This window comes from Nuphar pumila, chromosome 2, assembly GCF_984573655.1.
Source record: "Nuphar pumila chromosome 2, dmNupPumi1.hap1.1, whole genome shotgun sequence".
Lineage (NCBI taxonomy): Eukaryota > Viridiplantae > Streptophyta > Magnoliopsida > Nymphaeales > Nymphaeaceae > Nuphar > Nuphar pumila.
In genome coordinates, this window is record NC_143250.1 from 15,328,461 (window position 1) to 15,340,131 (window position 11,671).

The window sequence follows — 11,671 nt, forward strand, 5'->3', positions numbered from 1 at the left end:
GAGGAACTCGCTTTCCCCTTTCCAAGACAATATCTTAAGACGGAGGATCGTATATTTTTAGTGTGCTGCTGCACCTGAGCACATCACGATACATCCTGTCAGCAGTGGGTCTCAACAACTGCTTGTGTTTAGAAAACTATCTAATAAAGTTGTTATTGTAGTGCTTTTTTATTTTTTCGGGGGCAAGCAAATTTGGGGATGGTTTAACAGTGCAGTGCCTTTCGGGTTTATCTTTGGCACTAATGAATGTATGGAACTGTTGAGTTGAAAATCATAGGTTCAAGTTGTATCGACTTAATCTGACCACATAGATGTATTCAACATCATTTTCTTGCAAAGGACCAAACAATTAACTGTGTTTTTAATGTAAAAATATGTTTTTTTTTTAAGGCAAGCTGGGGTTAGGCAGACCCCCTACCAGATATCTCTTAAGCCCCATGTGGCAGAGGGATTCGAACCTAGGCCTGAAGCTTGGCACAGGACCCTGCTTATGGTTTTTGAGTCATAAGGTACAAATTGTTTTGAGTTGCCTCTGTATGAAAAAACATAAATGCCGTGATTTCAACGTGATATTTATGTTTTAAACGGCTATTTATCGCAAAAAAAGCATGTATTTTTATTTTTAATTAATTTTTATTAATATTTTCTTATAAAAAATAAATTTTATATTTTATATTTAATTTTTTATTGCCTAGATTTTGCTGAAAAAAATGCAAGATTTATGGATTTTTTTCAATTTCTCGCGAGTTTTTGAAAAACGAGAATTTGCCGATAAAAACGTTTGTCACTATGGATACAACTAGCCTGACTTCTTGAATTGAATTAGTCACCTTTTTGTACTAAGAAAGCAGTCCAACTTGAACAGCTTTCTTGGGTGATAAGACCCGAACAGAAAAAAAAAGGAACAGAAAAAATAATGGAAAAAAAGAAAAGGTTTCAGAGGAAACTTGATTCCTTGACTGGATCCGTCCAAGGTATACGTAGACCCTATCAGGAACCTAAGCTGGACCCAAATGGTCCATGCACCCAAGCTAGACCAAAACAGCTAGCCTAACTTTTATAAGGACATAAATGAGATAGTCATTTGACTGGTCACCGTAGTCAAAACTGGTTAGGGACAAGCTTTGACTAGGTCAGTCAAGCTAGCTATCAACAGTTAGGCTTAAGACGCTAAACCGTCCAGAATGCTAAAACTAAGGTAGTCACCATGAGAGAGAGAGAGAGTCAGATAGGCAAAGAATCTACGGTATAGATGCTATCACTCTATTTCATCAACTGGCTAAGCAATTTCTTAACTTGTCTCTTTCATAGTGAGTGAAGCCTACAACACTTCATCATAAAACCAAGTATAACATAGGCTAACTAGGCCAAACATAGATAACATTTGATTTTGTAAAAGGAGAAATGAAGAATAAACTGCCAACATATAGCTGGGGAAACAAGCTTAAATAGAGTTAGGTGAAATGTTGGAATCAACCTATTGCACATTGTTACATGGGATGTTCTGGTCCTGCAGGCCTGGAACTAAGGAGTGGTTGTAGTGCCTTGAGAACGATCGTCATGTTGGGGCGAAAATCGGCTTCGTACTGGACACAGAGTGCTGCAACAGCAGCCATCTGCTAGAGAAACAACTATAGTTAGAACCTTAAGAGAATAAAAAGGAAAAACAACAAATACGTTCATAAACAAGCTCAGTTAGACTTATTCTTTTGTTCCTCCCATTTGGGCTATTATTGATGATTTACTGCAATAGATGCTTTGGATCAAATTGTTTCAATAAAATCCCGTTTTTATTGTAAATTTTTTGGTGTAATGAGGCATTTAATTTTAGATTTCTTAAAAAAAAGCTGTTTAAACATTAAGTATTCTAGCCTAATACATGTTTTCTACTAAATCAACTATATGGACCAAATCTGCAAGGTCTGATCATGTAATAACAATATTAAAAAGGTCATGAATCTACTAGGCAGTCTTGTTTCTCAATAATACCAACTATATTTATGTCTGTTGGATTAAGCAAAAAAAGCAATGATGGCTTTCTAGTAGATAGCACGGGACCATTGACAGTACCAAATATATTCCTGCACACATGTTCACACACATATTAAGAGAGAGAGAGAGAGAGAGAGAGAGAGAGAGAGAGAGAGAGAGAGAGAGAGAGAGAGAGAGAGAGAGAGAGAGAGAGAGGCTAGACTTTCATCTTCTGGATGCTTGAGGCAGCATGAACTGAGATGAACAAGGCATGTTCAGTTTGGTTCATTTCCACTGTCAAGCTCAGGAAACAGGCCTGAGCTGCTCATTGAGCTTGGTTTTTGAAGCACAAGAAGCTACTACATGAGCCATAATAGCTCATGAGCAGCTCAGCTTATTTAGAATTCCTAGTACCAATGATTTGAGCTCTTTGACCACACCAGGACATTGCATCCTTTTCCAATTAACCAAAGATGGAATGTGTGTGGGAGTCGTTCCATTGCATTTGTCTAGAGAAGAAAAGGTAATGAAGCAAAGATTGGACAGAATGACCTTTGCAACAGCCTTTGGAGGGAAATCATTGTTTAGCTTGGGATCCACACACTGCTTTATTTTGTCTTCACTCAATCTAGGAGTAGCCTGCAATGTAGAGAATAGAAATGAACCAGTAGATTGCTATCACTTTTCACAAAGATGATCCAGATGAGTAATGGAACAATTGGGTCTAAAGAAACATACCCATGTGACAAGACTTTGTTGCCCTTTAGGCATGGTGTGATCCACAGGCTTCCTACCAGTTAGAAGCTCTAGAAGGATGACACCAAAACTGTAAACATCGCTTTTCTGGGTAATCTGCCCGGTCATTGCATATCTAAAAATGCAATATAAATTCACAGTAATTTCTTGGACTAAAAAGATGATTTCATCCAAACAAGATCTTGTTGCTTGGTAAATGGGATGTCAGTAGAAGAAATATTAAACGAGTAATACTTTAAACCAAGATGAGTCATCCAATGTGTTTTAAGAGGGTTAAATATCTACTATTGTCATTTGAATCATACTATTTAGTGGAAAATCTTAGGTGCAACCTTTACATGATTAATCTGAACCCGTGCATTGTGGGCTGTTGATTTTTTAAGCTCTTGAAAAACCTTTACACATCACAATGACATGTTCTAAACCATGTCTTTTACTAAATAAACTATGCTGAAAATATCAGTAAGGATTTATCAGCAAGACATTAAAATAAATGCTGAAAAGCTGATGGGGTCGACTAGTTAGTATGCTAAATATGATAATGGTCTATTTACTCTTTTAAGAGTTTCATTCATCCACATGAACGGATTCTCAAAGCTTCACTGCTTCAAATTGTTGTAAGATGGTTGCCCTCTCCATCAAATAGAGAAAAAATAGCATGTTGAAGAAAAATTGCATTGCACGTATTTAAATTAAAATTTTAAAAGAGAACTGGTCTCAGTGTAAGTTTAACACAATTTAAATTGAACATTTCAATTGTTGAAACCTGTTACAATGCATGACTTCTGTCTTCTCTAATATTTATTCAGCCCCATAAAGCTAGAGATGAAAGAATTATGGTGTTCCACTTTTCTGTAGATCGCTATTTATCTTATCAATCATCAAGTATAACATGGGAGAGGAAGCCTATTAGTAAGTTACATCTGGTTGATCATAATTACTCATGTTTAAGAGCACTTAAGAAGTAACACAACTTACTCTGGGGCATGATATCCAAAGGTCCCCAAAACACGAGTGGAGTGAAGACGAGCTGCTGTATCCGGAGACTGGTTTGTCAAATTAAAGTCGGCAATCTTGGCACTAAAATCATCAAACAACAGAACATTGCTGGATCTGACATCACGATGGACAATTGAAGGTTGAACTTTTTCATGGAGATACTCAAGACCCTTTGCTGCACCATAAGCAATCTTCACTCGCTGGTTCCAATCAAGAACAGGACCTGGCTCAGCTCCCTGGACACCTTTCCTGCCTGTGTTGGAACCATGATATATGAGGATTATGACATATGGGGATTTATACCACTATCAAGCATAGAGACCAGAAATGCATTATTTGGAAAGCAACAGGCAATTTAATAGTGCATTGTTAGCCCCTATGTTTAAATGTTCTTAGTAACACTTAAAGTCTGTTTAATTTCAATTTTTTGAAGTATTACATTGTTGACCTATTAAAAAATCACTGATAAAAACTCTCTCTCTCTCTCTCCTCTTTATACTATACACACACTGATGCACCAAAATCAAAACTTTGATATTCGTTATTATTTCACATGATATTTATATGCCATTGCATTTACTTGGTCACCATGTCATCAAGAAGATGGTCAGTGAATAACTTCGTGCTATATGTACCATGCAACACATCATGTAGTGATCCCATCATTGCAAACTCATACACCAAAATCCGGTTATCTGCCTCCAAACAGTACCCCAACAACTCAACAAAGTGCTCATTCTTGAGTCTAGAGACCGCTGATAGCTGAAAAAAAAAGAACAAATGCAGACAACATGCTTATCATAATCACGATAAGGATAGAGAAATAAAAAAGAAAGAAAAGAAGAAAGTTTATCATGGCTCATGGATTATATTTTTCCAATGCAATACAGAAAGGGTCATAAAAGATACTTGGGTTAATGCTACTTTCTTAGAGTTTTCTACTATGAATACTACATAAAGGGATACAGTGAAGGACTAATATAGAATATCCCTGTGATCAGCAACCACCAAAATCTCACCTGTGCTGCAAAATCAGAATCTGGCTCCTGTGAGGTGCTGGGATCCAATTTCTTTATTGCAGCTGCGTGACCATCTTTTAGAGTTCCATGGAATACCCGGCCGTATGATCCCTCTCCAATTAAAGCCTTATCTCCGAAATTGCCAGTCATTCTCTTCAACTCTTCCAATGTCAAGGCTGGTGTTTCAATGGGTAGGATTTTCTGTGGCGCACTCCGAACCGCATTAGGATTCCTTGACTCTCTGTCGTTGCCTGGATAAAATCCAAGTTTTCATACGCAAGCATATTACAGCACTCAGAAAAAAAGGAATAACATGCCATTATTCACCAGAGGTAGCTAAAATAAGACCCTTGGAACCGTTCACCAAGTGCAAATAACTCTAGCTAAACATTAAAAAAGCACAGGCTGCACTGCTAACCAATAACCTATGGCTTCAGTTGATGTTAAGTAGAAGGTTTTTGTGAATCAGTTAATAAAGAAAAGTGGCTAGTGTAAGAACTACGAGAGTCTAATTTTTCTGATATTTATTGTTTTTGTGATATTATTTAGTCTACAATATGTATTGTTTCCAAGAATTCCAATTTTGGAATTGCAATACCATGCCAACTCTAGATTCTTGTATTTTGATTGATTCAGTATCTAGAAATTGCTTCCCAAAAGTTCCTAAACTTGTCAAAGTTCCAAGATTTAATTTCCCACTCAAATAGGTAGGAATTAAATGGTCTGGATCTTGTAAAACAATTATTGAATTGGATTTCCATGTTCAGGATGTTGGCTTTGGAATTCCAATTCGATCTAGAATAATCTAAGAAGAAAAATTGTTTGACCCACAAGGGCTTTGCACACTTAGCTAGGTGGGTTGGCCCAAGACCTTCAAATTGAAGGACGTCAAAGAGTTCCATACTCAGGGCCTTGCCTTAAGGCTGAAGCAGAAGGCTCTCTGGTGGGCAAAGAGCACAGCTGAGGGGGTTAACCACTTGGTGGTGGGCCATATGGCACGGCACCAATATCTCCTGGGCCCCATCTCGTTAAATAACACAAATAAAATTAGAAAAGTTGCTTCCATACAACAGACTCCTTATCCAGATAAAATGATACCCAAAGATATTCTCCTTCAAGAACAGTACATCAACTAGGCAGCAGAATAGGCCTTCTTCATGGCATCAGTTGTTAGAGGAAATCTCACAGATTGATTATGCCTATATACTGGTCAATTACAATTTTTTTATATATTATCAGTGCCTGTATTCTACCAAGTATTATACTCGACATTTGATATGTTTAGAGAACCACATTGCTGAAAAGATGAACCAATCTTGTTTTCAGAAATATCAGTATTGCCAATTCATCTCGCAATCAACCGTTTGGGTTCAGTAAACCAATATCCATTCCACATTGATAAACAACAAGATTTAGTAAGTTTTTGTAATTAAACCTCAAATATGATAAAGATGAAAGGAACCAAATTTGATGGAATTTTTCATATGTAGATTCAGATGAAGTATATGAAGCTAGTGGATTTGGACAGCGTACACATCTGGACCTCAATCCCCACCCAAGCCTGATTATGTTAGATCCGACCATGTCAGATCTAGCAATTCAAATTTCAATGGTTCTCATCCTATATCTCTACAAAATATGCATGAAATGAATGCTTCAACTAAACATAACTTTTAAGAATTTTGAATGAATATCTAATTTTCATAGAGGGGAGGAACTTCATTCACGTCTCCAAGAGATTCATGCTATGGGGAGTTTGGAAGCTCTCAGATAATCCTAGATTGTCCAAGGGTCTATTGATCTGGGATATCACACACCTCTAAGTAATTGTTACAGCCCTGCCCTATCCCAGATATTGCTAAACAACAAACAGACACTCAAGAGTTGAAGAAGTTTGGATTCTAAGGGTAAACCATTTCGTCTGGTCCCAACCAAAGGTGGCCCCTGCTTAAACAGATTTAGCTCTGTATTAGAATGTCGGCCATACTAATAGATTTGGAATGTGCCTTCTTGTTTGCATATTGTGACAAATATCATGTTATTCTGATACCATGCCTGAATTAATACATCAAACCATGCGTTTCTTTGCAATAAGTAATTCCAATTATCACAACATTATCATGATATTTTAACCAAGTTTTAAAGCAAATATTGTCATAAGACTTGATGGTGATGATGATTAGGATGTTCGGTATTGTCATAATATGTGGAGCATCCGAGCTTTTCTTAAAGGTGTGTTGGGATTCGTCGAATTGGGTAGAGCTGAAATCAACAATTTCATTATTATTCTTGTATAAAAATACAAGGGAAAGGAGAATTTTCATGGAATTGGATTGCATTGCCACCCACTTCCACCAGTATAAACATACCCTTGTGGAGAATTGACACAAAAAAGAAAGATTTGGAAATAATGGAGAAAAAAGTCTGATTAAGAAGCTAATGCAAGGGATGTTTCTTGGGAGTTGCATGGCACCAACTATCAGGTTGGTTGAAGCAGGTCCAGATGGACTCTCTTTGTTTGCATATGTGATCCAATAGATGAACTCAAATGGGGAAATTCATCTACATAAAAAAAGGGAAAACTTCAGATACATCATTCATGTGGGCGACGTCCCACGATTGGTATCAGTGATCAACTATAAGATTGATTATCAATATATTATTTTCCCACTGAAAATGGTTATGTGTATAAAAGTTTACCATATGGTCTGCCGTTTGGTGGGGCTGAGTATTGGCTGACCGGTTGGCCATGAAACTCTTCCTCTGCACCTGCACAGCAGAACATCTTGAAGTCTCTGGATGTACCAAACCAACAAACTCGGGCTGCTAATCTCATGCAGAGGTTGCCATATTGTTAGACCAACCGGATCGAGCTCAGCCTAAAACAACCACGTAGATAGTCAAAATCTCCTTAACAGCACAAGAGACCAACCTTAAACAAATATGGCAGAAAACAAATGGTGAACTATGCAATCAAAACAGAAAATTCTTTCAAGAAAAAATTTCAATACAATGGAATGCTATGTTTTGTCAATTGTACATTCAAACACCTAAAACAACATTGAAGAAAAACAATTCAAATGGTATTTGATTTTCCGCTGAAGATCTACAAAGCAAATCATATTTTACAAAGAAAAAGAAGACACCATACAACAGAGGAAGGCACAAGATCCTTGCATTTCACATATCTAACGAAGATGAGAGAAAGAGAGAGAGGAAAGCGCCAATGAGGGTGAGAGAAGGGGAGCCTCAGAGGACAGGCGTACCTCCAAAACGTCCAAGATTGACCAATAGGAATGAGTGGGATTGGCGTGCAGGATGGTTTATGGGAAAAACAAACGAGTTGTTACGTGCATGCACGCTCTACGGTACAACCCTCAAAACCATTTTTTCAGGAGGAACCACTCGCCACGTCCTTACCATGTTTCCTCTCTCTCTCTCTCTCTCGTATATATATAGAAACCAGCAAAATATGTAAACTATCATGAATTGAGATTTTTATAGGTTATCTAACCCGTAGATGCACAGTCGTGGTCCATTTGATTGGAATCTAATATTGGATTGGATCAATGAATGTGATTTCCTTTTATTTTCAAGCCTTAAAAGATTTTTTATATATATAGTAATTAGATGATTTGAAAGTCCGTCTCTATAAAACCAAGCATCTAAAATAAAATAAAAAACCCTATTCACGGTAAGCTTGGTTTTCTAACCCTTTTTAGCCATTCCCCTCTAACAAGTGAAAAGTGCACTTTAAATTCTCAAAAAACCCCTTTCAAAACCGTCCAACCAGACAGAATCAAAACATCAATCACTGTCTCTCTTGTATTGGATATATATAGGTTATATGGCGATTTAATTTGAGGGTGATTTACATACAGTTGCTTAATGTATAGCAAATTTATGTTTCTAATCCGAACCATTAGGTAATGACATTAATTGTTATGCATTGCACCGACGTGCCTAAACTCCATAGGCTGTCATGTGGACCAAAACATGCAATCATGCGTAACCAAAACAAAATACTTACATGCCACACAAATATAAATTTTACATTGTAATATAGCCAATAAGAATATGCAAGCTAAACTTTAGTTAGTCTAAGAAAAAATATATAACTTAGAACATAGTTTACTAATCAAAACACATATAACATTCAAGTTGTATACAAAAGCATTTCCATGTTGTTCATGACTCTTCACCCTTCTCTACAGAGCTCACGCAGGCCTAGCAAAAATTCAAAACATAACATGGAATATCAACTTCTATCTCCAAGTGAAAGCTCAGAAAAATTTCATCCCAGCTGTCCGTAGAAAATTTTGGACTGTAGTGTATTTTTCTGTCCTGACCATACAGATTAGATCCTAGTTTTTAAAATAATTATTGAACAAATCATAATTCTAAAAAAAAAATTGTCAAACATATTTTTCTATGATAATCCTATCAACAACTTTCCAATAAATTAAATTTTCTGGCAAAACTCCTTACCTTTGATTTTCTAGATTTTCTACACTGAACCCTGTTCGAACAGAGTGCAAATTTTGAATTTCTGCAAAATCCAAAAAACTCACCTGATTTGGGATAAATTTTGGGCCTCGTAGGTAAGGCATAAAATTTTTGTTTTATTTTTTTCTGATTTGCCATCGAGTATCCTAAAATTAGATTTTTTTTGGATTTTTCTCCATCAAGTCTGCCCAAAACAGGTCCTACACACAGGACAACAAATTTGTTTCCCATTGCAGCATCTATTTGGGTCACTTCTGGACACGAAATGGATTTTGAGTTTTTTTCTTGAATCTCTTCTACATATCTGAGAGGTCTTTATAAATGTTTATGACCATCGAACACTGTTTCTAAATTTTGTGATTTTTCTACCAATTCTAGTCGGATTGAAAAACAATTATTATACACGACAACAAACATGCATATTGCAAAATTAACATATTTCATGTTCAACATCATAGAACACATAAAAGTCCCTAAAAAACCTATGTTTAAACAACCAACATTCATGTTTTCAGTATGATCAATATGGTTATGAGGTATGACAAAGAAAACCAACCCTAAGCATGATTCTATATGCCTATTTTTATTGGGATCATGGCAAAACACAACTCTAAAACAAAATACCCACACAACCTAATCAAGTGAAAAACCATAAAAACACTTTAACATGCTCTAAAGCATCATATGAATCATAAGGTATGCTGAAACATAATCTAAATAGCGTAAGTTTAATGAAAAAGAATAGGTTTTAACATAACTCGTGTTTTTTGTTAAACCTTGAAAGAAACTATAACCAAGTACCATAAAATCTAGTTTTATTTTTTTTATAAAAATTTAGATTCTAATCCTTAAAAAATCTCTGGAAAGGGTGCTGATCTGATCCAACCTTATATCTAATTGAACCCACCATAGAAAATGCATGATCTATGCATTGAATCCCAACTATCTCTATAAGTAATAAAACCATATCTCGTACATGCATGTATAGGTTTTCACACCTTCACGGCCCATTGCTAAAGCTTTAAACCGTGCAACTTTAATGGCTGCACACCTCCTGGATGCTGGACAAGATAAAGGAAGAAAAACAAAACCGTGGAAAGAGGGAAATAACAAAAGGGAAAAAAGAGAGAAAGCTATGAGAGATAGGTGGAAAGATAGAGAGATAGGTGAAAAGAGATAAGAGGGGATGTCCAATGGGGTTTCCCCCTTTTCATGCCTCTCTATCCCTTTGGCGGGCCTCACTAGGGAGGGGCCCCGTGGCTTACCAAACCACCTCTTATCTCTATCGATGTAGGCCACTAGGGGTTGTTTTCTAACCCCCACTAACCAATTAAACAAGTAACTAACCTCATTTACCATGTGAGGTCCACTAGGGAGGGCATTCCAGCCTCTTCTAGAATCCTCTATTTAAATTAATTAATTTATTTATTTGAATTTCATTTACCTACTCAATAAAAGAAAGAGTTATTGAACTCTGATAACTTCTTTTATTTTACTAAATTTTCTAATTATCTTTATTTAGATAATTATTCTTAATTTTAAATATTATAGGACTCACTTGAAAAATCTCTACACATTATAGACTCACCACTTGATGTAGAGAGGTTATAAAAGACCATTACCCTTGGTCACCTTCACACCCCTTGTGGATCCCCACATTAACATGTGGCACTCCATTGGGCTGGGTGTGACACATTGGGTCTCATATGTCATAAGTGTCATCCTACAGGGACTCTGTGTTGGATTCAAAATATGGTACAATCATTTTTTTTCAAATCCGTTTTTGGATCCAATCCAAGTTTAAAAAGAACCCAAATGGATGTCGGCCTATTTTGAAAAAATCATTTTCTAATCCAACCCAAATCCAAAATTGCTAATTTGGATCTCCTACTAGACCCACAACCCATTTTGAATATAACTAGGGTCCAAATTCAATTTACCTTCTTGAATTTCACTTAAATTTAACTTGATTTTAACTTGAATTTAACAAAAAAATTGCTCAAATTTAAAAGTTAAATTAAACAAATTTCAAGGGTATTACAAAATCAATATCTCATAATGCACCAAAATTTTATGATTAAAAAAATATATTTTATAACAAAATGATCCAATGCAAGATGCAATCCCTAACAAAAAAACCCCATGATGATTGCATCTACATACGCAGGCATAGAATGCAAACCCTGGATCTGTACAAAGAAGGCCGCATGCCCCCACATTGCTTATATATGGGACCAACTTGCAGGCATTGGGTTAATAGTAGCTGCTTCTGAAAAATAGTGACTTTTAACCATTGGCCATGGACTTTACTCTTGGCATCCCTCTCACATTGGAGCCTGTGAACACCCCAAATTTTTCAAAATTTTGTAAAAATGACCCTTTTTGCCCCTAACCCCATTTTCTGAGAAAATCAAGTCATT

At 36.3% G+C, this 11,671-nt stretch overlaps 1 protein-coding gene across 2 annotated transcripts; it reads right to left on the bottom strand.

Moving 5' to 3' along the window:
- Positions 1-1,320: 1,320 nt before the first annotated feature.
- On the bottom strand, positions 1,321-8,080 carry LOC149844852 (protein CYTOSOLIC ABA RECEPTOR KINASE 4-like). 2 transcript variants are annotated; one of them, XM_089997362.1, is made up of 8 exons: positions 8,012-8,080; positions 7,446-7,624; positions 4,746-4,996; positions 4,362-4,488; positions 3,706-3,979; positions 2,710-2,842; positions 2,524-2,610; positions 1,321-1,616 (listed from the first exon to the last, which is right to left on the bottom strand). In XM_089997362.1, the coding sequence occupies exons 2-8, from the start codon at positions 7,579-7,581 to the stop codon at positions 1,491-1,493; spliced, it is 1,134 nt and encodes a 377-aa protein (XP_089853488.1). In that variant the 5' UTR covers positions 7,582-7,624; positions 8,012-8,080; the 3' UTR covers positions 1,321-1,490. The 2 variants fall into 2 exon arrangements, with proteins under 2 accessions (XP_089853488.1, XP_089853489.1); XM_089997363.1 differs by lacking the exons at positions 1,321-1,616; positions 2,524-2,610; positions 2,710-2,842 and having other exon boundaries at positions 3,702-3,979.
- Positions 8,081-11,671: the final 3,591 nt, after the last annotated feature.

What these genes read in the sequence shown, in the direction of transcription:
- LOC149844852 (XM_089997362.1), bottom strand. Translation starts at nt 7,581, where the DNA reads ATGAGATTAGCAGCCCGAGTTTGTTGGTTTGGTACATCCAGAGACTTC. An exon ending in ACTACATGATGTGTTGCATG is followed by an intron (nt 3,980 to 4,361) that starts GTACATATAGCA and finishes GTTCCAACACAG; the next exon opens with GCAGGAAAGGTGTCCAGGGA. An exon ending in TTTGGATATCATGCCCCAGA is followed by an intron (nt 2,843 to 3,705) that starts GTAAGTTGTGTT and finishes TTGCATTTTTAG; the next exon opens with ATATGCAATGACCGGGCAGA.